The 23,222-nt window shown below is 42.6% G+C and overlaps 2 protein-coding genes across 2 annotated transcripts; both read left to right on the forward strand.

Moving 5' to 3' along the window:
- The first annotated feature begins 9,271 nt into the window (after positions 1–9,271).
- On the forward strand, positions 9,272–10,869 carry LOC113758442. Its single transcript, XM_027301299.1, has 3 exons — positions 9,272–9,502; positions 9,671–10,572; positions 10,848–10,869. The coding sequence occupies exons 1-3, from the start codon at positions 9,272–9,274 to the stop codon at positions 10,867–10,869; spliced, it is 1,155 nt and encodes a 384-aa protein (XP_027157100.1).
- Positions 10,870–18,226: 7,357 nt separating this feature from the next.
- On the forward strand, positions 18,227–19,824 carry LOC113758443. The gene is made up of 3 exons (XM_027301300.1): positions 18,227–18,457; positions 18,626–19,527; positions 19,803–19,824. The coding sequence occupies exons 1-3, from the start codon at positions 18,227–18,229 to the stop codon at positions 19,822–19,824; spliced, it is 1,155 nt and encodes a 384-aa protein (XP_027157101.1).
- The last annotated feature ends 3,398 nt before the right edge of the window (positions 19,825–23,222 follow it).

Raw genomic sequence — 23,222 nt, forward strand, 5'->3', positions numbered from 1 at the left:
ATTAGAGTGATCTGAGTGACCATATACAAGTATGAGAGTATACACTTAGGGAGTGACGTGAAAAAAAAGGGGGGAAGAAAACAAATGTTTCTTTTCCTTTTCCCTTTTTCTTTGCTACTAACCCTTGCAGGTACACCCGAGACTCCATGTCTAGTGGAAATGAATGAGTATCCCGCCCCATGGACTTTGAACAGATGATGGAGCAAATGGAAAGGCGTTTCCAATGCATGCTAGAACCCATTCAAGATGAGTTGCTGCAACTCCGGGCGTCTGGAACACCAAAAACTTCTAAGTCCACGCGAAGGCGAAGGGACGTGGAGGAGTCTGATGGTTCCAACAATGATGATGATGAGGAACCCCGCATTCTACCAAGGCCAAGGAACCAAACTGGACCTACTGATGTGTTCAAGGGAATCAAAATGAACATCCCTGAATTCAAAAGACGGTCCGACCTTGAGGCTTTTCTCGAATGGTTATCCAAGATCGAAATGATCTTTTCTTGCCAAAACTACACCGAGGTGCAAAAGGTGCAGTTGGCAACCATGGAATTCACTGAATACGCTGTGGTTTGGTGGGACCAAATCAAGAAGTCTAGAAAGAGAAATGGGCTACCCGAACTCATTCCATGGCCCGAGCTTCGAGCCATGATGCACACCCGATTTGTTCCTAGACACTATACTAGGGATTTGTACCACCGATTACAAACCTTAGTCCAAGGCCACCGAAGTGTGGATGAGTACCATAAGGAGATGGAGATCCTGATGCTTAGAGCGGATGTACAAGAGGATCCCGAGGCCACCATGGCTAGATTCTTAAGCGGGTTAAGACCCGATATTGCTGAACGAGTGAAACTTCAACACTATATGGAGTTGCATGAGCATGTAGACAAGGCCATTAAGGTCGAGCAAAGACCCAAGAGGAGGGGTACTACTCGATCGAATTTCGACAATACCACCTACTCTACCAACCGCCCATTCCAACCACGGAATGATTCTTGGCTTTCGCCAAATGCTCCTACACCAAAGCCGAAATTTGAGGGAGGTAAGATGGACAATTCTAGTGTTGGTAAACCATCCTCTCCACTCCAAAATTTGAGGAGTCTAGTGCACAAACTAAAGCTCGTGATACTCGATGCTTCAAATGCCAAGGTAGGGGCCATATTGCTAGTCAATGTCCCAACCAAAGGACTATGATTATGATGCAAAATGGCGAGATCGTGAGCGAGTACGAAGGCGAGTACGAAGGCGAGTACGAAGGCATTCCACCTCTTAAAGGAGGTAGTGATGGTGAGTCGCCAAATGAAGAGGAATATAATACACCCGAGTGACACTTTGGGACTGCCCTGGTTGCAAGGAGAGCATTAACTGCACGTGTTAAGGAAGACAAGTTTCAACGGGAGAACATCTTCTACACCAGGTGCTTTGTCAACCAAGCACTTTGTAGTGTGATTGTCGATAGTGGGAGCTGCACAAATGTAGCTAGTTCACTCATGGTGGACAACTTGAAACTGCCTACAAGGGATCACCCGCGGCCCTACAAACTCCAATGGCTCAATAATTCTGGGGAGGTTCGAGTAACCAAACAGGTTCTTATATCCTTCCAAATTCATAAATACTCTGATGAGGTATTATGTGATGTAGTTCCTTTATAAGCTAGTCACATTATACTAGGTAGGCCATGGCAGTTTCACAGGCAGGTAACTTTTGACAGTGTGACTAACAAGTATAGCTTCTTGTACAATAGTAAGAAAGTCACCCTAACTCCCCTTTCCCCAAAACAAGTGCATGAGGACCAATTGAAATTGCAACAAGAGTTTGAGAAATATAGTGCAAAAAAGAAAGAAAATGAGAGAGTCGAGGCAAAAAAAGAGAGAAAAAAGACTATAGATAGCTCGGCAAGTGAGGTAAAATCCGAGGGAAAAAAAATGCTCCCGATAAAAGCCAAGAAGGTGAGGAAGTTAATGAGAGATGAGCAGCCACTTCTTATGCTTGTTAGCAAGGAAGTCGCTATGAATGTACATGCACTTGGTACTGACATACCACTTGAGATTGCGTCTCTTTTACAGGAGTATGCCGATATCTTCCCTGAGGATGTGCCAAATGGATTGCCACCACTTCGAGGCATTGAGCATCAAATTGACTTCATCCCTGGAGTTTCATTGCCAAATCGACCAGCTTACAAGAGCAACCCGGAGGAGACCAAGAAGTTGTAAAGGCAAGTGGATGAGTTGCTTGGCAAAGAATGGGCACGCGAGAGTTTAAGCCTGTGTGCTATTCCGGACATTTTAGTGCCCAAGAAAGATGGTACGTGGAGAATGTACACCGATTATAGAGCTGTAAATGCCATCACGGTAAAGTATCACTATCCTATACCTCGCGTAGATGACATGCTTGATGAGTTACATGGGGCTGTGTTCTTTACCAAAATTGATCTTAAAAGTAGGTACCATCAAATTAGAATTAAGGAAGGGAATGAATGGAAAACTGCCTTCAAAACTAAGTATGAATTATATGAGTGATTAGTGATGTCTTTTGGGCTAACTAATGTACCTAGTACCTTCATGAGATTAATGAATCATGTCCTGCGTCCATTCTTGGAAAAATTTGTGGTAGTTTACTTTGATGATATCCTAATTTATGGCAAATCTTATAACAAACAGCTTAAGCATATTAGGGCTGTCATGGATGTATTTCGAAGAGAGAAACTTTATGCCAATCTCAAGAAGTGCAATTTTTACACTAACGAGTTTGTGTTTCTAGGGTTTGTTATAAGTGCGCAGGGAATGAAGGTGGATGTTCAAAAGGTGAAAGCTATTCAACAGTGGCCAACACCAAGATCTGCGGGTGATATTCGAAACTTCCATGGCCTTGCGGGTTTCTATAGGAGATTCGTGAGGGACTTTAGCACCATTACTGCACCCTTGACCGAGTTGATCAAGAAGAATGAGAACTTTTTTTGGGGAGATTCTCAAGAACAGGCTTTTCGCGCTTTAAAGCACAAACTCACACATGCACCTATATTTGCTTTACCTGATTTTTCTAAAACATTTGAAATTGATTGTGATGCTTCAGATATTGGGGTTGGAGCCGTGTTGAATCAAGGTGGGAGGCCTATTGCCTACTTTAGTAAGAAACTTAATGAGGCTGCACTGAACTATTCAACTTATGATAAAGAGTTGTATGCCCTCATTCGAGCGCTACAAGTGTGGCAGCACTACTTAAGGGCTCAGGAATTCATAATACACATTGATCATGAGTCCCTTAAGTACCTTAAGGCCTAGCACAATTTGAGCAAGAAGCATGCAAGATGGATTGCATTCATGGAGTCCTTTCCGTACGTGATTAAATACAAGACTGGTAAGTCTAATGTGGTTGCGGATGCACTCTCACGAAGGTACTGTCTAATCACTTCCTTAGATGCTAAGTTGCTAGAGTTTGAACTGATTAAAGAGCTCTATGCACAAGATAGTGACTTTGGTGAGCTTTACACTTCTTGCAAACACACTGGCCACGGTAAGTTCTTTATTTCCGATGGTTACTTGTTTTGTGCCAATCGACTTTGCATCCCACATGGATCACTCCGCGAACTCTTGGTAAGGGAATCCCATTCGGGTGGACTTATGAGACACTTTGGGGTTGATAAGACTCTTGCTATGCTGCAGGAACACTTCTATTGGCTGCACATGAGGAGAGATATTGCACGAGTGGTGGAACGATACTTAGCTTGTAAGAAAGCTAAATCCAAAGTACAACCGTATGGCCTTTACACCCTGTTACCTATTTCTAGTGCACCATGGGTCGATATTTCTATGAATTTTATACTTGGTTTGCCTAGATCCAGGTATGGCCATGACTCCATTTATGTGGTAGTTGATAGATTCTCCAAAATGGCACACTTCATTGTTTGTCATAAAACGGATGATGCATCTCATATTGATAACTTGTTCTTTAAGGAGATTGTGAGGTTGCATGGCATTCCTAGGACCATTGTATCTGATCGAGATTTCAAATTTCTGAGCTATTTTTGGAAGACACTCTGATCTAAATTAGGCACCAAATTGCTATTTTCCACGGCTAGTCACATCCAAACTGATGGTCAAACTAAGGTGGTGAATAGTACATTAGATACCTTGTTGCATGCCATCATCAAAAAGAACTTGACATCATGGGAAGAGTGTTTACCTCATATTGAGTTTGCTTATAATAGGGCTGTCTATTCTACTATTGGTTTCTCTCCATTTGAATGTGTTTATGATTTTAATTCGCTAACACCCGTTGATCTAGTGCCATTACCTAGTAATGAGCGCACACACTTGGATGGTAAGAAACGTGCAGAGTTTGTTAAGCAACTGCATGAGAAAGTCAGAGCCAACATTGAGAGAAAAATTGCTCAATATGTCAAGCAAACTAACAAAAATCGCCAAAAGCTGATTTTTGAGCCCGGCGATTGGGTATGGTTACACATGCGTAAGGAATGTTTTCCTATTCAAAGGAGAAACACATTAAAACCACGGGGTGATGGATATTTTCAAGTATTGGAGCGCATCAATGACAATGCTTACAAATTTGATCTTTCTGATGAGTATGGAGTTAGTGCTAGATTTAATATTTCTGACTTAGCCCCTTTTAATGTAGATGATGCTTTTGATTTGAGGGCAAATCCTTCTCAAGAGGAGGGGAATGATAGCATCATAGTACGTGGGCACGCCTACCATGGCTCAAGTGATCGAGGGGCTGAGAATCGCATGGAAGCTCCAAGCGGATCCATTACTAGGGCTCGCGCAAAGAAATTTCGTGAGCAACTCAATGTACTTATTTAGGCCATACACAAGTCCTTTGAAGGATTCATACACTCAAGTGAAGGTGATCGCGGTCCGGTATTGAGCATTGAAGCTACACCTGAGGATTAGGGCTTTGCCAAACCCTAGTTTCCGTTTTAGCATCATAGTCATTTATTTCCACATTAGTTGATTAGCTTGAATAATTGGCTAAGTGCATGTTGCACATAGAATCGCCAAGGGTAGTGTGAGGACTCGCAAATTCCTTGTATTTTTCTCAAAAATACCCTTTTATTTGAAAATTAGTATTTATCAAAGGCCACTACCCAAATATTTCACACTAAGTGTAAGTAAACCTAGAAAATAGGGTTTTACGCTTCGATTTTAAGTTTGGAGAGAAATTAGGGTTTTGGATTTTCACGATGAATGGTTCGAGTACAGATAAGGATAATTTGAGGGATTAAAGAGTGGCTTTTAAAAGTGAGAAATAATATGAGACTAGTGGCAATGATATAAGATTAGTGAATGGGAAGTGAAAAAACCTAGTACGTGAGTTTTTAAGAAAAACGGCGCGATCCGGCGGGTCCCGCGCATTACCGATTGAACGCACCACTTGACCACCATTTTTCTTACCCAACAAGTTTGTTGACTTTTGTACATAATATCTTCTTATGTTGTAGCAGCCTTGACCAAAATTTGTGGCCAAGAAAGGCAAGAGAGAAAGAGAAAAAGAAAGGGTGGTGGTGGTGACACTTGTCACCACCTCATGGCTTCTTAACCAAGACATTATTAACCATTTAAATCCAACACTTAGCAATTTCTTCTTCATTTCTGCTGGGCTGGCCGAGAACAACAAGGAGAGAAACTCCAAGGGGAAAATCTTTCATTTCATCTCCAAATCCAACAAATAAGTGAGGAATCGAGTGAAGTAAACCGATTAAACTTGTCTTCTAGTGACTAGCTAGTGAGTGGTGGTGTGATTCTTGAAGAGGAGAGCTTGTGCTACTCTTGGTGACTTTTATTCAAGGTAAGAGAGTTTATCTCTCCAAGTTTCACTTCTAATCTTGTTTAATTAAGCTTAGTAACTTGATTTTATGGTGAGATTATGAATGATGAGCATGTTTTAGTAGTTTTCCCCAATTTATTTGATGAACTAGGGCTTGTGGAAATTCTGCCCAAATGATTGTATGATGTTTATATGTTGCAATTGAGGTGTTATATGGTGTTTTGGTAGTGATTGGACCAAGAAATTAAGGAAAGATTCACTAGAAACTCAAAATTTCCAAAATCTGGAAAATGGTCCTAACATTCTGTCCGAATTTTTATCTACATGTTAGAGGCTGTTTTGGCCTTAGGTCAAAGAATAAAAGTTGTAGAGAATGGCAGTTTATAGGTGCCTACAAAATTTCAGCTCAATCGGAGCAACGAAGAACGTGAAAAGTCCAAAATACCCCTACTGTTTTAAGTATTTTCCAGCAGTCCGTTTCTTCAGTTCAGTCCAGTTTATCACGATTTTTGACCAGGATCCATTCTGATTTAGCTCTGGGCCGAAACATGAAAGTTGTAGTGTTCTGAAGTAGCTTTAAAATGCCTCAAAGAAAACCTGATTCGGACTTGTGTACACTGAGTTATGTCCATTACAGTGTTCTGCGTTTAAACAGCCGGTGAATTGGTTTATGGTTTTGTAATCTGAGTTTTTGACTAAGTTACATTAGAAACTGAACTTAGTGATATTCACGAACATTGTAGCCCTGAGTCTTAGCTTCGAAACGGCATAGGTTTCACCTTAATCCGATAAGCGTAGCCTCGAATAAGTTATTTCCGCTTTTATACGTCAAATCTGTCTTTTGGCTATAAGGAATTTCTGCTCTTGCTATTGATGCGAATCTTATTATTATGATATTGTGAGCCTATGGAACGGCTCTTGACCTGAATTGCTTATATGTATGATGTTGGGTTGTGTTTGAGAAAAACAATGAAGCCTAAATGGTTGGAAAATTAGGTAAACACAAAGGGCATGCTGCCCGAATTTTTACTCGAGGACTAGAAAACTATATTTTCGACTTGAGTGAAGGTTAAGTACTTAATACTTGAACTAGCGAGGACTTTGGCTATTATGTTTCTTGAGTGTTATACGTTAGGACTTGATTAAACTTGTACCCTTGAGGAAAGCCTAACGGCCAATGAAAACTTGAATTTTCTTGTACTTTCAACTCAAGTATTATTTCCAAGCATCTATGTTACAAGATCTTATGATTTGAAAAGCGAGCCAGTTTTCACGAGTGTCTTTCAAATGAATTTCAATTGGTCGATTCTTAATGAACGAAACGTTTAAGTTTCAAATCTTACTCGTGTTACAAAGTTCTCAAACTGAAATTTTCTCGCAGATTTGGACTCCAAACCCGGAGTACCACCTCGACGTGAGAACTAGAAGTACTTTTGTGGTGAGTGCTTCCAAATATTCGATTGTACTTGTTACGTGTGTTCCCTACTTGACTTGTATGAATACGTGAAAATGAATGATAGGGCAAGGGTGTACTTTACCGCACTTGCCTTAAAATGACTTGTTCTTGCTATTGAAATACTTGACTTGCTTACATGTACTTGAAATATATGACTTGCCTGGAATTCCAGAAACCCTGAGGCTAGTTAATCGAGTCGAGCCGGCAAGGGCCTGGTCGATTAGATAACGAACCCTGGGTCACTTGTAATGTCGAGCGGAGTGTTATCTCCTCGACAAAATGGTATACTCGAGTATTACCTCCCGTGTTTCGTGTGACGTGCGGGCCCGGAATAGGGGGTTGATCGGTGGACGGGAATTGGCGTGTAGTGAAGTTATTTTGGACTTGTTAATACTTGAAAGTTGACGGAGTGTCAACTACCTATTGATCAAGCTGGAATGGAGCTGAGATATGAATACTGTATCCTTATACTTGAATGCAAAATTGATATTACTTGGTTAGTTGAAGTATTATTACTTTGATTTGACTCGTTTGCTTCCTAAACCACTATTACTATGTTATTCTTTGCTTTGTTGGCCAATTTGATATTTGGAACTTCACTGGGCTTCGGCTCACTCTATTAGTTTGTTTTCCTTACAGGGGTACGAGAGAAGCGTGAGAAGTGTAAAGGCTAGCGTAGTCTAGTTACTTTAGACTTTGTTTTGAATTTTGGTTTTGTACTCGCGCTATTCCTCGAATGGAACATTTTGTACTTGGATTGTATACTTTTGAACTAGTTTAAGATATCGAGACTTTGTATCCTGAATTCGATCAATGTAAATTATAAGCTTGAATTGTGAATGTTATCTATGGTTCATGGTTGTGTGCACGTGTCTTTAGTGAGTGAGTCCTGGCGAGAGCTGGGCAGGCGGTCCGCCGAACCCTCTGGTACGCCTTAGGGGGAGGTGGGGTCGTCACAGGTGGTATCAGAGCCTAGGTTATGAATTGATCTAGGTAGATTGAGTGTTTGATACAATAGGCTAGAGTCTTATCCTTGAGCTTAGCCTTTAGCCTTGATTTCTTCGTGATGCGTACTTACTTTTGCAATGTTATTTGCAAACTTAGGTGATGGCGGATGCAGACGCTACCGGGGGTGCGGGGCCGTCTCAGCCCGTACCTACTGACATACCTTTGGACGCTCCTGCTGGCGAGCCCTATCTGGAGGGGCCCGTTTCACGCGTGATTACGTACCAGGAGGTTCCCGGTGGGTCGGTACAGCGGTGGTCCCCAGCGAGCAAGATCCGGCGCTGCGATTGCTGGAAGACCTACTCCTATCCTGACCGAGTGGTGCTCGCTGTGGACGACGAGCGGAGACGATTGGGTAGCACCAATCGTAGGTGCTATACAGAGATAGATCGCCTTCGAGCTACACTACGAGACCAGGGAGTCCGGATCCGAGAGTTGGAGGCCTCGGTTCTGGAGGAGCAGCAGCGGACCGATGCTTTCCGCGAGCAGGCTCAGATGGTGACTGGACGCCTGATGCGAGTAGTTGGACATATACGAGATCGAACTGACCGTGTTTTGACTGAGTGTGAGGCGTTAGTTGATGATGTACTCCAGGACTTGGCCGGAGATGGCCAAGCGCCTGTGGCTCCTGCCGTTCCCGATGCTCCAGAGGAGGATCCTGAGAAGGACCCGGAGGAGGAGATGAGTGCGTCTTCAGAGTCAGTTGGGTCGGCGTCTAGCCAGACCACTTGTTAGGTTTGAGGTTTGAGGAGTTTTTGTGGGATAGTTAGGAACATAGTGGCTTGACACGTCTTCTTTTGTTTTTGTTTTAGACGTGTCACGGTGGATGTAAATACCTTTTGTCTATGTTCCTTGGCTGTGATAGCCTATGACTATGTGACCTGTTGGCCTGTATATATGACTAGTTGTTATGTAAATAAAGTGCTTGTTTCTTACGTGTTTACTTGTCTCTAGTTATTTTGTTGCAACGCGAGATATGAGTCGTACCTTACCTTGTTTATATGTTTCTAGTTGGTTAACTCTCAATATGGAAGATAAGAGAGGTCGAACCAAGAAAGCTAACCGAGAACGCGGCTCTAGGCGAGGCCGTGAGGGTGAGCAAGTACAGGAACCGGTGCCTGAACCGAGAGAGGAGAGGGAAGCAGCGGTTGAGCAGCAACCTGAACCCCAGAATGCCGGGGGAGATCAGGTGGCCACTGCTATCCAACAGATGACCAATATTTTAGCCCGATTGGTGGAACAACAGGGTCAAGGTCCTGTAAATCAACCTAGGGATCCTGATTTGGGGCAGGATAGAGCCTTGGAGAGATTCCAAAAGTTCTCTCCACCCAAATTCTTAGGAGGACCAGACCCGTATGAGGCTGAGAAATGGCTGGAGGCCATGATAAATATTTTTGCTGCCCTGAACTATACGGAGGAAAGGCAGGTTCAATTTGCTGTATTTCAGTTCGAAGGGCCAGCTAGGGCCTGGTGGAACGTAGTAAGGGCCAAATGGGAGAGAGAAGGAACTGCGTGGACTTGGCTAAACTTTGTGCGGGATTTTAATGAGAAATATCTTCCTCCTATTGTCCAGGAGAAGCGAGAGGACGATTTCATTAAACTTCGTCAAGGAATGATGAGTGTAACTGAGTATGAGACTCAGTTTACCAAATTGTCTAAATTTGCTCCCGAATTGATTGCTACGGAGCCAAGGAAAGTACGGAGGTTCATACAAGGGCTAAATGTGGAATTACAGGAAGCCTTAGCGGCAGCCCAGATCAATACGTTTACGGAGGTCTTGGAAAAGGCCCAAAGGATAGAAACTGCCAGGACCCACGTGAAGAATTTCCACGCCAAGCGAAAAGGAGGATCTAGTGGAATTCAAGGGTCTGTGCGTAGTGATCAAAATGCACCACCTGCCAAGTCTGGTCGTGGGGCTGGAGGTGGACGGTTTTCGGGTACATTTAAGGGAAATGCTCCGAGAGGAGGTACCCAGAGAGGAGGTGCCCAAAGGGGAGGCCCAGTTGGTAGAGGACAAGGAAGAGGAATTCCACAGGGAGGCCAGACCTCTACTCCCCGAGTAACATGTGGATACTGTGGAAAACCGAACCATACTGAGGATGAATGTTGGAGAAAGGCTCGGAAGTGCCTAAGATGTGGAAGTACGGAGCATCAGATAGTCAACTGCCCGTTGATTAGTGATACCCAATCGACTGCCAGGTCAAACCCAAAGCCGACCAATGCTGGAGGGGCTAGGTCGAGGGTTCCGGCTAGAGTTTATTCGCTGGACCAACAATCCGTGCCTGAACCAACGGAGGTGGTAGAAGGTACGATTCCTGTTTTTCACCGGTTAGCCAGAATTTTGATAGATCCCGGTGCTACTCACTCTTTTGTTAATCCTGCGTTTATGCTTGGAATTGATTTGAAAGTTGAAAAGTTACCTTATGACTTAGAGGTAAGAACACCTACGGGTAATCAAATCTTGTTGGCAAATGAGGTGTATAAAAATTGTGATATTTGGGTTGGTGAACGAAAATTGGTAGTGGATCTCATTAGTCTAGCCATTAAGGGGTACGATGTTATCCTAGGTATGGATTGGCTAGCTCATTATCATGCTCGGGTAGATTGCAAGATGAAAGTGGTTGAATTTTGTATACCGGGAGAGGCAACTCTAAAGCTTGATGTGAGGGGTATGATAGCCTCTTCTGCACTTATTTCCGGTATAAGGGCTCGGAAGTTGCTTAGTCGTGGGGCTCGTGGTTATCTAGCTTTTCTAATTAATACTCCGGGAGAAAAGATTAAGTTAGAAGACATGCCAGTGATTAGTGAATACCCGGACGTATTTCCGGAAGAGTTGGAGTCTTTGCCGCCCGAAAGGGAGATTGAATTTAAGGTTGATTTAGTACCTGGAACCACTCCTATTTCTAAAACTCCTTATCGTATGGCACCTGCTGAGCTTAAAGAGTTGAAGGTGCAATTGCAAGACTTGCTAGAACGAGGGTTTATTCATGAGAGCGAGTCTCCGTGGGGAGCTCCAGTGTTATTTGTTAAGAAGAAGGACGGAAGTTTAAGGTTGTGCATTGACTATCGAGGATTGAATGCAGTAACCATTAAGAATAAGTATCCTTTACCCCACATTGATGAGTTGTTTGATCAGTTACAAGGGGCTGTAGTGTTTTCTAAGTTAGATCTGCGACAAGGATATTATCAGTTGAGAATTAGAAAGGAGGATGTGCCAAAAACGGCATTTAATACTCGATATGGGCATTTTGAGTTCGCAGTGATGCCTTTTGGTTTAACTAATGCTCCAGCGGCATTCATGGATCTGATGCATCGAGTGTTCAAACCTTACTTGGACAGGTTTGTGGTGGTATTCATTGATGATATCTTAGTATATTCGAGGTCAAGGGAGGAGCATGAACAACATTTACGGATAGTACTACAAACCCTAAGAGAGCACCAACTGTTTGCTAAGTTCAGTAAATGTGAATTTTGGTTGGAAAGTGTGGCGTTTTTAGGTCACATAATTTCAAAAGATGGACTTGCTGTAGACCCGGCGAAAGTGGAAGCTGTGGCTAAGTGGAAGCAGCCAGAAAATCCAACAGAGGTGCGAAGTTTTCTAGGTTTAGCAGGGTACTACCGCAGATTTATAAAGAATTTCTCGAGAATTGCAGGACCCTTGACTAACTTGACTAAAAAGCAGGGAAAGTATATTTGGGATGTTAAGTGTGAAAGTAGTTTCCAAGAGCTTAAGAAACAATTGACTATGGCTCCAGTTTTAGCTTTGCCTAGTGGAAGTGATTGCTATACGGTTTATACCGATGCTTCGAAAGAAGGGCTAGGATGTGTGTTGATGCAGAGTAAGAATGTGATTGCCTATGCATCTAGGAAATTGAAACCTCATGAGCAAAATTATCCGACCCATGATTTGGAGCTTGCAGCTGTAGTATTCGCTTTGAAGAAATGGCGACATTATCTTTATGGTGTAACTTTTGAGGTTTATACGGATCATAAGAGTCTTAAGTATCTGTTTTCTCAGAAGGAGTTAAATCTAAGACAACGTCGGTGGGTAGAGTTCTTAGAAGATTATGATTGTACAATTAACTACCATCCTGGAAAGGCCAACGTTGTAGCAGATGCTTTAAGCCGGAAAGCTCAATTAGCAAGTTTCCTCGTGAGAGAGTGGAGTCTGTTGGAAGATGTCTGTGAGTGGAAACCTCGTTTAGAATCAAAGAGGGTGATTTTTGGAAATATTGAGGTGAAGTCGGCGTTGATGGAACGGATCAAAGAAGGCCAAGTAAAGGACCCAATGGTACAAAAGTGGATAGAAAAAGTGGAAAAAGGGGAGTTACCTAATTTCAATCTAAGTCCTGATGGAATCCTGAAGTTTCGAAATCGTGTCGTGGTACCTAGGGATGAGGAATTGAAAAGGGAGATTTTGGAGGAATCACATTGCTCTAGGTATACGGTGCACCCAGGGAATAATAAGATGTACCGAGATCTTAGAAGTTTGTATTGGTGGGAAAATATGAAGGCGGAAATTGCCCAGTTTGTGCAAAAATGTCTTACGTGCCAACAAGTAAAAGCTGAGCATCAAAAGCCGTCAGGTTTGTTACAGCCTTTAGAGATCCCTGAATGGAAATGGGAGCACATAACGATGGATTTTGTGTCAGGATTGCCACGAACACAAAAGGGGCATGATGCAATTTGGGTGATAGTAGATAGATTAACTAAGACTGCACATTTTCTGCCAGTGAACATGAAATATCCTTTGGAGAAACTTGCTAAACTTTATATGGATGAGATAGTAAGATTACATGGGGTACCAGTGAGTATTGTATCGGATAGAGACCCCAGGTTTGTATCCCGATTTTGGCAGAAACTACAAGAGGCTCTAGGGACTAAATTGAGTTACAGTACAGCGTATCATCCACAAACTGATGGACAATCTGAGAGAACTATCCAAACTCTTGAGGATATGTTGAGAGCCTGTATTGTGGATTTTAGAGGAAGTTGGAGCCAATACTTAACTTTAGTTGAGTTCGCGTATAACAATAGTTATCATTCCTCTATTCAAATGGCCCCATATGAAGCATTGTATGGACGAAGATGTCGATCTCCAATCCATTGGGAGGAAGTAGGAGAGAGAAAAGTTATAGATCCGACCACAATTCCGTGGGTTGAGGAAGCGTATGAGAAAGTAAAAATGATCCGCCAGAGGCTTCAAACAGCCCGAAGCCGTCAGAAGAGCTATGCTGATCATAGGAGAAGAGACTTGGAGTTTGAAATAGATGATAAGGTGTTTCTTCGAATTACACCATTAAAAGGGAAGATCAGATCAGGAAAAGGGAAAAAGTTGCAACCACGATATATAGGACCTTTCAAAGTACTTCAGCGAATAGGAAAAGTGACTTATCGACTTGAGCTACCAGCTAGCTTGTCTAGGATCCATGACGTTTTCCATGTTTCTTTGCTTAAGAAATACCATCCGGATCCAACTCACATTTTGCCACTTGAAGATGTTGAACTTGACGAGTCCCTAACCTATGAAGAACGACCTATTCAAATATTGGATCGAAAGGTGAAGGACTTGAGAACCAAGCAAATTCCTTTAGTAAAGGTTCTATGGAAGCATCATGAAGTGGAAGAAGCAACTTGGGAGCTAGAAAAAGACATGCAAGAGAAATACCCCGACCTGTTCATGACTAAAGGTATGAATTTCGGGGTCGAAATTCTTTTAAGGGGGAGAGAATGTGAGGACTCGCAAATTCCTTGTATTTTTCTCAAAAATACCCTTTTATTTGAAAATTAGTATTTATCAAAGGCCACTACCCAAATATTTCACACTAAGTGTAAGTAAACCTAGAAAATAGGGTTTTACGCTTCGGTTTTAAGTTTGGAGAGAAATTAGGGTTTTTGCGATTTTTCACCGGATGAATTTTCGGTACAGAGTAAGGATTAATTTTGGGGATTAAAAGTGACTTTTAAGTGAGAAATAATATGAGACTAGTGGCAATGATATAAGGTTAGTGAATGGGAAGTGAAAAAACCTAGTACGTGAGTTTTTAAGAAAAACGGCGCGATCCGGCGGGTCCCGCGCATTACCGATTGAACGCACCACTTGACCACCATTTTTCTTACCCAACAAGTTTGTTGACTTTTGTACATAATATCTTCTTATGTTGTAGCAGCCTTGACCAAAATTTGTGGCCAAGAAAGGCAAGAGAGAAAGAGAAAAAGAAAGGGTGGTGGTGGTGACACTTGTCACCACCTCATGGCTTCTTAACCAAGACCATTATTAACCATTTAAATCCAACACTTAGCAATTTCTTCTTCATTTCTGCTGGGCTGGCCGAGAACAACAAGGAGAGAAACTCCAAGGGGAAAATCTTTCATTTCATCTCCAAATCCAACAAATAAGTGAGGAATCGAGTGAAGTAAACCGATTAAACTTGTCTTCTAGTGACTAGCTAGTGAGTGGTGGTGTGATTCTTGAAGAGGAGAGCTTGTGCTACTCTTGGTGACTTTTATTCAAGGTAAGAGAGTTTATCTCTCCAAGTTTCACTTCTAATCTTGTTTAATTAAGCTTAGTAACTTGATTTTATGGTGAGATTATGAATGATGAGCATGTTTTAGTAGTTTTCCCCAATTTATTTGATGAACTAGGGCTTGTGGAAATTCTGCCCAAATGATTGTATGATGTTTATATGTTGCAATTGAGGTGTTATATGGTGTTTTGGTAGTGATTGGACCAAGAAATTAAGGAAAGATTCACTAGAAACTCAAAATTTCCAAAATCTGGAAAATGGTCCTAACATTCTGTCCGAATTTTTATCTACATGTTAGAGGCTGTTTTGGCCTTAGGTCAAAGAATAAAAGTTGTAGAGAATGGCAGTTTATAGGTGCCTACAAAATTTCAGCTCAATCGGAGCAACGAAGAACGTGAAAAGTCCAAAATACCCCTACTGTTTTAAGTATTTTCCAGCAGTCCGTTTCTTCAGTTCAGTCCAGTTTATCACGATTTTTGACCAGGATCCATTCTGATTTAGCTCTGGGCCGAAACATGAAAGTTGTAGTGTTCTGAAGTAGCTTTAAAATGCCTCAAAGAAAACCTGATTCGGACTTGTGTACACTGAGTTATGTCCATTACAGTGTTCTGCGTTTAAACAGCCGGTGAATTGGTTTATGGTTTTGTAATCTGAGTTTTTGACTAAGTTACATTAGAAACTGAACTTAGTGATATTCACGAACATTGTAGCCCTGAGTCTTAGCTTCGAAACGGCATAGGTTTCACCTTAATCCGATAAGCGTAGCCTCGAATAAGTTATTTCCGCTTTTATACGTCAAATCTGTCTTTTGGCTATAAGGAATTTCTGCTCTTGCTATTGATGCGAATCTTATTATTATGATATTGTGAGCCTATGGAACGGCTCTTGACCTGAATTGCTTATATGTATGATGTTGGGTTGTGTTTGAGAAAAACAATGAAGCCTAAATGGCTGAAAAATTAGGTAAACACAAAGGGCATGCTGCCCGAATTTTTACTCGAGGACTAGAAAACTATATTTTCGACTTGAGTGAAGGTTAAGTACTTAATACTTGAACTAGCGAGAACTTTGGCTATTATGTTTCTTGAGTGTTATACGTTAGGACTTGATTAAACTTGTACCCTTGAGGAAAGCCTAACGGCCAATGAAAACTTGAATTTTCTTGTACTTTCAACTCAAGTATTATTTCCAAGCATCTATGTTACAAGATCTTATGATTTGAAAAGCGAGCCAGTTTTCACGAGTGTCTTTCAAATGAATTTCAATTGATCGATTCTTAATGAACGAAACGTTTAAGTTTCAAATCTTACTCGTGTTACAAAGTTCTCAAACTGAAATTTTCTCGCAGATTTGGACTCCAAACCCGGAGTACCACCTCGGCGTGAGAACTAGAAGTACTTTTGTGGTGAGTGCTTCCAAATATTCGATTGTACTTGTTACGTGTGTTCCCTACTTGACTTGTATGAATACGTGAAAATGAATGATAGGGCAAGGGTGTACTTTACCGCACTTGCCTTAAAATGACTTGTTCTTGCTATTGAAATACTTGACTTGCTTACATGTACTTGAAATATATGACTTGCCTGGAATTCCAGAAACCCTGAGGCTAGTTAATCGAATCGAGCCGGCAAGGGCCTGGTCGATTAGATAACGAACCCTGGGTCACTTGTAATGTCGAGCGGAGTGTTATCTCCTCGACAAAATGGTATACTCGAGTATTACCTCCCGTGTTTCGTGTGACGTGCGGGCCCGGAATAGGGGGTTGATCGGTGGACGGGAATTGGCGTGTAGTGAAGTTATTTTGGACTTGTTAATACTTGAAAGTTGACGGAGTGTCAACTACCTATTGATCAAGCTGGAATGGAGCTGAGATATGAATACTGTATCCTTATACTTGAATGCAAAATTGATATTACTTGGTTAGTTGAAGTATTATTACTTTGATTTGACTCGTTTGCTTCCTAAACCACTATTACTATGTTATTCTTTGCTTTGTTGGCCAATTTGATATTTGGAACTTCACTGGGCTTCGGCTCACTCTATTAGTTTGTTTTCCTTACAGGGGTACGAGAGAAGCGTGAGAAGTGTAAAGGCTAGCGTAGTCTAGTTACTTTAGACTTTGTTTTGAATTTTGGTTTTGTACTCGCGCTATTCCTCGAATGGAACATTTTGTACTTGGATTGTATACTTTTGAACTAGTTTAAGATATCGAGACTTTGTATCCTGAATTCGATCAATGTAAATTATAAGCTTGAATTGTGAATGTTATCTATGGTTCATGGTTGTGTGCACGTGTCTTTAGTGAGTGAGTCCTGGCGAGAGCTGGGCAGGCGGTCCGCCGAACCCTCTGGTACGCCTTAGGGGGAGGTGGGGTCGTCACAGGTGGTATCAGAGCCTAGGTTATGAATTGATCTAGGTAGATTGAGTGTTTGATACAATAGGCTAGAGTCTTATCCTTGAGCTTAGCCTTTAGCCTTGATTTCTTCGTGATGCGTACTTACTTTTGCAATGTTATTTGCAAACTTAGGTGATGGCGGATGCAGACGCTACCGGGGGTGCGGGGCCGTCTCAGCCCGTACCTACTGACATACCTTTGGACGCTCCTGCTGGCGAGCCCTATCTGGAGGGGCCCGTTTCACGCGTGATTACGTACCAGGAGGTTCCCGGTGGGTCGGTACAGCGGTGGTCCCCAGCGAGCAAGATCCGGCGCTGCGATTGCTGGAAGACCTACTCCTATCCTGACCGAGTGGTGCTCGCTGTGGACGACGAGCGGAGACGATTGGGTAGCACCAATCGTAGGTGCTATACAGAGATAGATCGCCTTCGAGCTACACTACGAGACCAGGGAGTCCGGATCCGAGAGTTGGAGGCCTCGGTTCTGGAGGAGCAGCAGCGGACCGATGCTTTCCGCGAGCAGGCTCAGATGGTGACTGGACGCCTGATGCGAGTAGTTGGACATATACGAGATCGCACTGACCGTGTTTTGACTGAGTGTGAGGCGTTAGTTGATGATGTACTCCAGGACTTGGCCGGAGATGGCCAAGCGCCTGTGGCTCCTGCCGTTCCCGATGCTCCAGAGGAGGATCCTGAGGAGGACCCGGAGGAGGAGATGAGTGCGTCTTCAGAGTCAGTTGGGTCGGCGTCTAGCCAGACCACTTGTTAGGTTTGAGGTTTGAGGAGTTTTTGTGGGATAGTTAGGAACATAGTGGCTTGACACGTCTTCTTTTGTTTTTGTTTTAGACGTGTCACGGTGGATGTAAATACCTTTTGTCTATGTTCCTTGGCTGTGATAGCCTATGACTATGTGACCTGTTGGCCTGTATATATGACTAGTTGTTATGTAAATAAAGTGCTTGTTTCTTACGTGTTTACTTGTCTCTAGTTATTTTGTTGCAACGCGAGATATGAGTCGTACCTTACCTTGTTTATATGTTTCTAGTTGGTTAACTCTCAATATGGAAGATAAGAGAGGTCGAACCAAGAAAGCTAACCGAGAACGCGGCTCTAGGCGAGGCCGTGAGGGTGAGCAAGTACAGGAACCGGTGCCTGAACCGAGAGAGGAGAGGGAAGCAGCGGTTGAGCAGCAACCTGAACCCCAGAATGCCGGGGGAGATCAGGTGGCCACTGCTATCCAACAGATGACCAATATTTTAGCCCGATTGGTGGAACAACAGGGTCAAGGTCCTGTAAATCAACCTAGGGATCCTGATTTGGGGCAGGATAGAGCCTTGGAGAGATTCCAGAAGTTCTCTCCACCCAAATTCTTAGGAGGACCAGACCCGTATGAGGCTGAGAAATGACTGGAGGCCATGATAAATATTTTTGCTGCCCTGAACTATACGGAGGAAAGGCAGGTTCAATTTGCTGTATTTCAGTTCGAAGGGCCAGCTAGGGCCTGGTGGAACGTAGTAAGGGCCAAATGGGAGAGAGAAGGAACTGCGTGGACTTGGCTAAACTTTGTGCGGGATTTTAATGAGAAATATCTTCCTCCTATTGTCCAGGAGAAGCGAGAGGACGATTTCATTAAACTTCGTCAAGGAATGATGAGTGTAACTGAGTATGAGACTCAGTTTACCAAATTGTCTAAATTTGCTCCCGAATTGATTGCTACGGAGCCAAGGAAAGTACGGAGGTTCATACAAGGGCTAAATGTGGAATTACAGGAAGCCTTAGCGGCAGCCCAGATCAATACGTTTACGGAGGTCTTGGAAAAGGCCCAAAGGATAGAAACTGCCAGGACCCACGTGAAGAATTTCCACGCCAAGCGAAAAGGAGGATCTAGTGGAATTCAAGGGTCTGTGCGTAGTGATCAAAATGCACCACCTGCCAAGTCTGGTCGTGGGGCTGGAGGTGGACGGTTTTCGGGTACATTTAAGGGAAATGCTCCGAGAGGAGGTACCCAGAGAGGAGGTGCCCAAAGGGGAGGCCCAGTTGGTAGAGGACAAGGAAGAGGAATTCCACAGGGAGGCCAGACCTCTACTCCCCGAGTAACATGTGGATACTGTGGAAAACCGAACCATACTGAGGATGAATGTTGGAGAAAGGCTCGGAAGTGCCTAAGATGTGGAAGTACGGAGCATCAGATAGTCAACTGCCCGTTGATTAGTGATACCCAATCGACTGCCAGGTCAAACCCAAAGCCGACCAATGCTGGAGGGGCTAGGTCGAGGGTTCCGGCTAGAGTTTATTCGCTGGACCAACAATCCGTGCCTGAACCAACGGAGGTGGTAGAAGGTACGATTCCTGTTTTTCACCGGTTAGCCAGAATTTTGATAGATCCCGGTGCTACTCACTCTTTTGTTAATCCTGCGTTTATGCTTGGAATTGATTTGAAAGTTGAAAAGTTACCTTATGACTTAGAGGTAAGAACACCTACGGGTAATCAAATCTTGTTGGCAAATGAGGTGTATAAAAATTGTGATATTTGGGTTGGTGAACGAAAATTGGTAGTGGATCTCATTAGTCTAGCCATTAAGGGGTACGATGTTATCCTAGGTATGGATTGGCTAGCTCATTATCATGCTCGGGTAGATTGCAAGATGAAAGTGGTTGAATTTTGTATACCGGGAGAGGCAACTCTAAAGCTTGATGTGAGGGGTATGATAGCCTCTTCTGCACTTATTTCCGGTATAAGGGCTCGGAAGTTGCTTAGTCGTGGGGCTCGTGGTTATCTAGCTTTTCTAATTAATACTCCGGGAGAAAAGATTAAGTTAGAAGACATGCCAGTGATTAGTGAATACCCGGACGTATTTCCGGAAGAGTTGGAGTCTTTGCCGCCCGAAAGGGAGATTGAATTTAAGGTTGATTTAGTACCTGGAACCACTCCTATTTCTAAAACTCCTTATCGTATGGCACCTGCTGAGCTTAAAGAGTTGAAGGTGCAATTGCAAGACTTGCTAGAACGAGGGTTTATTCATGAGAGCGAGTCTCCGTGGGGAGCTCCAGTGTTATTTGTTAAGAAGAAGGACGGAAGTTTAAGGTTGTGCATTGACTATCGAGGATTGAATGCAGTAACCATTAAGAATAAGTATCCTTTACCCCACATTGATGAGTTGTTTGATCAGTTACAAGGGGCTGTAGTGTTTTCTAAGTTAGATCTGCGACAAGGATATTATCAGTTGAGAATTAGAAAGGAGGATGTGCCAAAAACGGCATTTAATACTCGATATGGGCATTTTGAGTTCGCAGTGATGCCTTTTGGTTTAACTAATGCTCCAGCGGCATTCATGGATCTGATGCATCGAGTGTTCAAACCTTACTTGGACAGGTTTGTGGTGGTATTCATTGATGATATCTTAGTATATTCGAGGTCAAGGGAGGAGCATGAACAACATTTACGGATAGTACTACAAACCCTAAGAGAGCACCAACTGTTTGCTAAGTTCAGTAAATGTGAATTTTGGTTGGAAAGTGTGGCGTTTTTAGGTCACATAATTTCAAAAGATGGACTTGCTGTAGACCCGGCGAAAGTGGAAGCTGTGGCTAAGTGGAAGCAGCCAGAAAATCCAACAGAGGTGCGAAGTTTTCTAGGTTTAGCAGGGTACTACCGCAGATTTATAAAGAATTTCTCGAGAATTGCAGGACCCTTGACTAACTTGACTAAAAAGCAGGGAAAGTATATTTGGGATGTTAAGTGTGAAAGTAGTTTCCAAGAGCTTAAGAAACAATTGACTATGGCTCCAGTTTTAGCTTTGCCTAGTGGAAGTGATTGCTATACGGTTTATACCGATGCTTCGAAAGAAGGGCTAGGATGTGTGTTGATGCAGAGTAAGAATGTGATTGCCTATGCATCTAGGAAATTGAAACCTCATGAGCAAAATTATCCGACCCATGATTTGGAGCTTGCAGCTGTAGTATTCGCTTTGAAGAAATGGCGACATTATCTTTATGGTGTAACTTTTGAGGTTTATACGGATCATAAGAGTCTTAAGTATCTGTTTTCTCAGAAGGAGTTAAATCTAAGACAACGTCGGTGGGTAGAGTTCTTAGAAGATTATGATTGTACAATTAACTACCATCCTGGAAAGGCCAACGTTGTAGCAGATGCTTTAAGCCGGAAAGCTCAATTAGCAAGTTTCCTCGTGAGAGAGTGGAGTCTGTTGGAAGATGTCTGTGAGTGGAAACCTCGTTTAGAATCAAAGAGGGTGATTTTTGGAAATATTGAGGTGAAGTCGGCGTTGATGGAACGGATCAAAGAAGGCCAAGTAAAGGACCCAATGGTACAAAAGTGGATAGAAAAAGTGGAAAAAGGGGAGTTACCTAATTTCAATCTAAGTCCTGATGGAATCCTGAAGTTTCGAAATCGTGTCGTGGTACCTAGGGATGAGGAATTGAAAAGGGAGATTTTGGAGGAATCACATTGCTCTAGGTATACGGTGCACCCAGGGAATAATAAGATGTACCGAGATCTTAGAAGTTTGTATTGGTGGGAAAATATGAAGGCGGAAATTGCCCAGTTTGTGCAAAAATGTCTTACGTGCCAACAAGTAAAAGCTGAGCATCAAAAGCCGTCAGGTTTGTTACAGCCTTTAGAGATCCCTGAATGGAAATGGGAGCACATAACGATGGATTTTGTGTCAGGATTGCCACGAACACAAAAGGGGCATGATGCAATTTGGGTGATAGTAGATAGATTAACTAAGACTGCACATTTTCTGCCAGTGAACATGAAATATCCTTTGGAGAAACTTGCTAAACTTTATATGGATGAGATAGTAAGATTACATGGGGTACCAGTGAGTATTGTATCGGATAGAGACCCCAGGTTTGTATCCCGATTTTGGCAGAAACTACAAGAGGCTCTAGGGACTAAATTGAGTTACAGTACAGCGTATCATCCACAAACTGATGGACAATCTGAGAGAACTATCCAAACTCTTGAGGATATGTTGAGAGCCTGTATTGTGGATTTTAGAGGAAGTTGGAGCCAATACTTAACTTTAGTTGAGTTCGCGTATAACAATAGTTATCATTCCTCTATTCAAATGGCCCCATATGAAGCATTGTATGGACGAAGATGTCGATCTCCAATCCATTGGGAGGAAGTAGGAGAGAGAAAAGTTATAGATCCGACCACAATTCCGTGGGTTGAGGAAGCGTATGAGAAAGTAAAAATGATCCGCCAGAGGCTTCAAACAGCCCGAAGCCGTCAGAAGAGCTATGCTGATCATAGGAGAAGAGACTTGGAGTTTGAAATAGATGATAAGGTGTTTCTTCGAATTACACCATTAAAAGGGAAGATCAGATCAGGAAAAGGGAAAAAGTTGCAACCACGATATATAGGACCTTTCAAAGCACTTCAGCGAATAGGAAAAGTGACTTATCGACTTGAGCTACCAGCTAGCTTGTCTAGGATCCATGACGTTTTCCATGTTTCTTTGCTTAAGAAATACCATCCGGATCCAACTCACATTTCGCCACTTGAAGATGTTGAACTTGACGAGTCCCTAACCTATGAAGAACGACCTATTCAAATATTGGATCGAAAGGTGAAGGACTTGAGAACCAAGCAAATTCCTTTAGTAAAGGTTCTATGGAAGCATCATGAAGTGGAAGAAGCAACTTGGGAGCTAGAAAAAGACATGCAAGAGAAATACCCCGACCTGTTCATGACTAAAGGTATGAATTTCGGGGTCGAAATTCTTTTAAGGGGGAGAGAATGTGAGGACTCGCAAATTCCTTGTATTTTTCTCAAAAATACCCTTTTATTTGAAAATTAGTATTTATCAAAGGCCACTACCCAAATATTTCACACTAAGTGTAAGTAAACCTAGAAAATAGGGTTTTACGCTTCGGTTTTAAGTTTGGAGAGAAATTAGGGTTTTTGCGATTTTTCACCGGATGAATTTTCGGTACAGAGTAAGGATTAATTTTGGGGATTAAAAGTGACTTTTAAGTGAGAAATAATATGAGACTAGTGGCAATGATATAAGGTTAGTGAATGGGAAGTGA

Source organism: Coffea eugenioides, unplaced genomic scaffold (assembly GCF_003713205.1).
Source record: "Coffea eugenioides isolate CCC68of unplaced genomic scaffold, Ceug_1.0 ScVebR1_515;HRSCAF=1204, whole genome shotgun sequence".
Lineage (NCBI taxonomy): Eukaryota > Viridiplantae > Streptophyta > Magnoliopsida > Gentianales > Rubiaceae > Coffea > Coffea eugenioides.

Bases quoted from the DNA above. Each gene is read 5' to 3' on its own strand.
- LOC113758443 (XM_027301300.1), top strand. From the start codon at position 18,227: ATGGAAGATAAGAGAGGTCGAACCAAGAAAGCTAACCGAGAACGCGGC. The intron at 18,458-18,625 runs GTAAATCAACCT...GAGGAAAGGCAG, and splicing joins AACAACAGGGTCAAGGTCCT to GTTCAATTTGCTGTATTTCA. The intron at 19,528-19,802 runs GTTAGCCAGAAT...ATGCTCGGGTAG, and splicing joins ACGATTCCTGTTTTTCACCG to ATTGCAAGATGAAAGTGGTT.
- LOC113758442 (XM_027301299.1), top strand. From the start codon at position 9,272: ATGGAAGATAAGAGAGGTCGAACCAAGAAAGCTAACCGAGAACGCGGC. The intron at 9,503-9,670 runs GTAAATCAACCT...GAGGAAAGGCAG, and splicing joins AACAACAGGGTCAAGGTCCT to GTTCAATTTGCTGTATTTCA. The intron at 10,573-10,847 runs GTTAGCCAGAAT...ATGCTCGGGTAG, and splicing joins ACGATTCCTGTTTTTCACCG to ATTGCAAGATGAAAGTGGTT.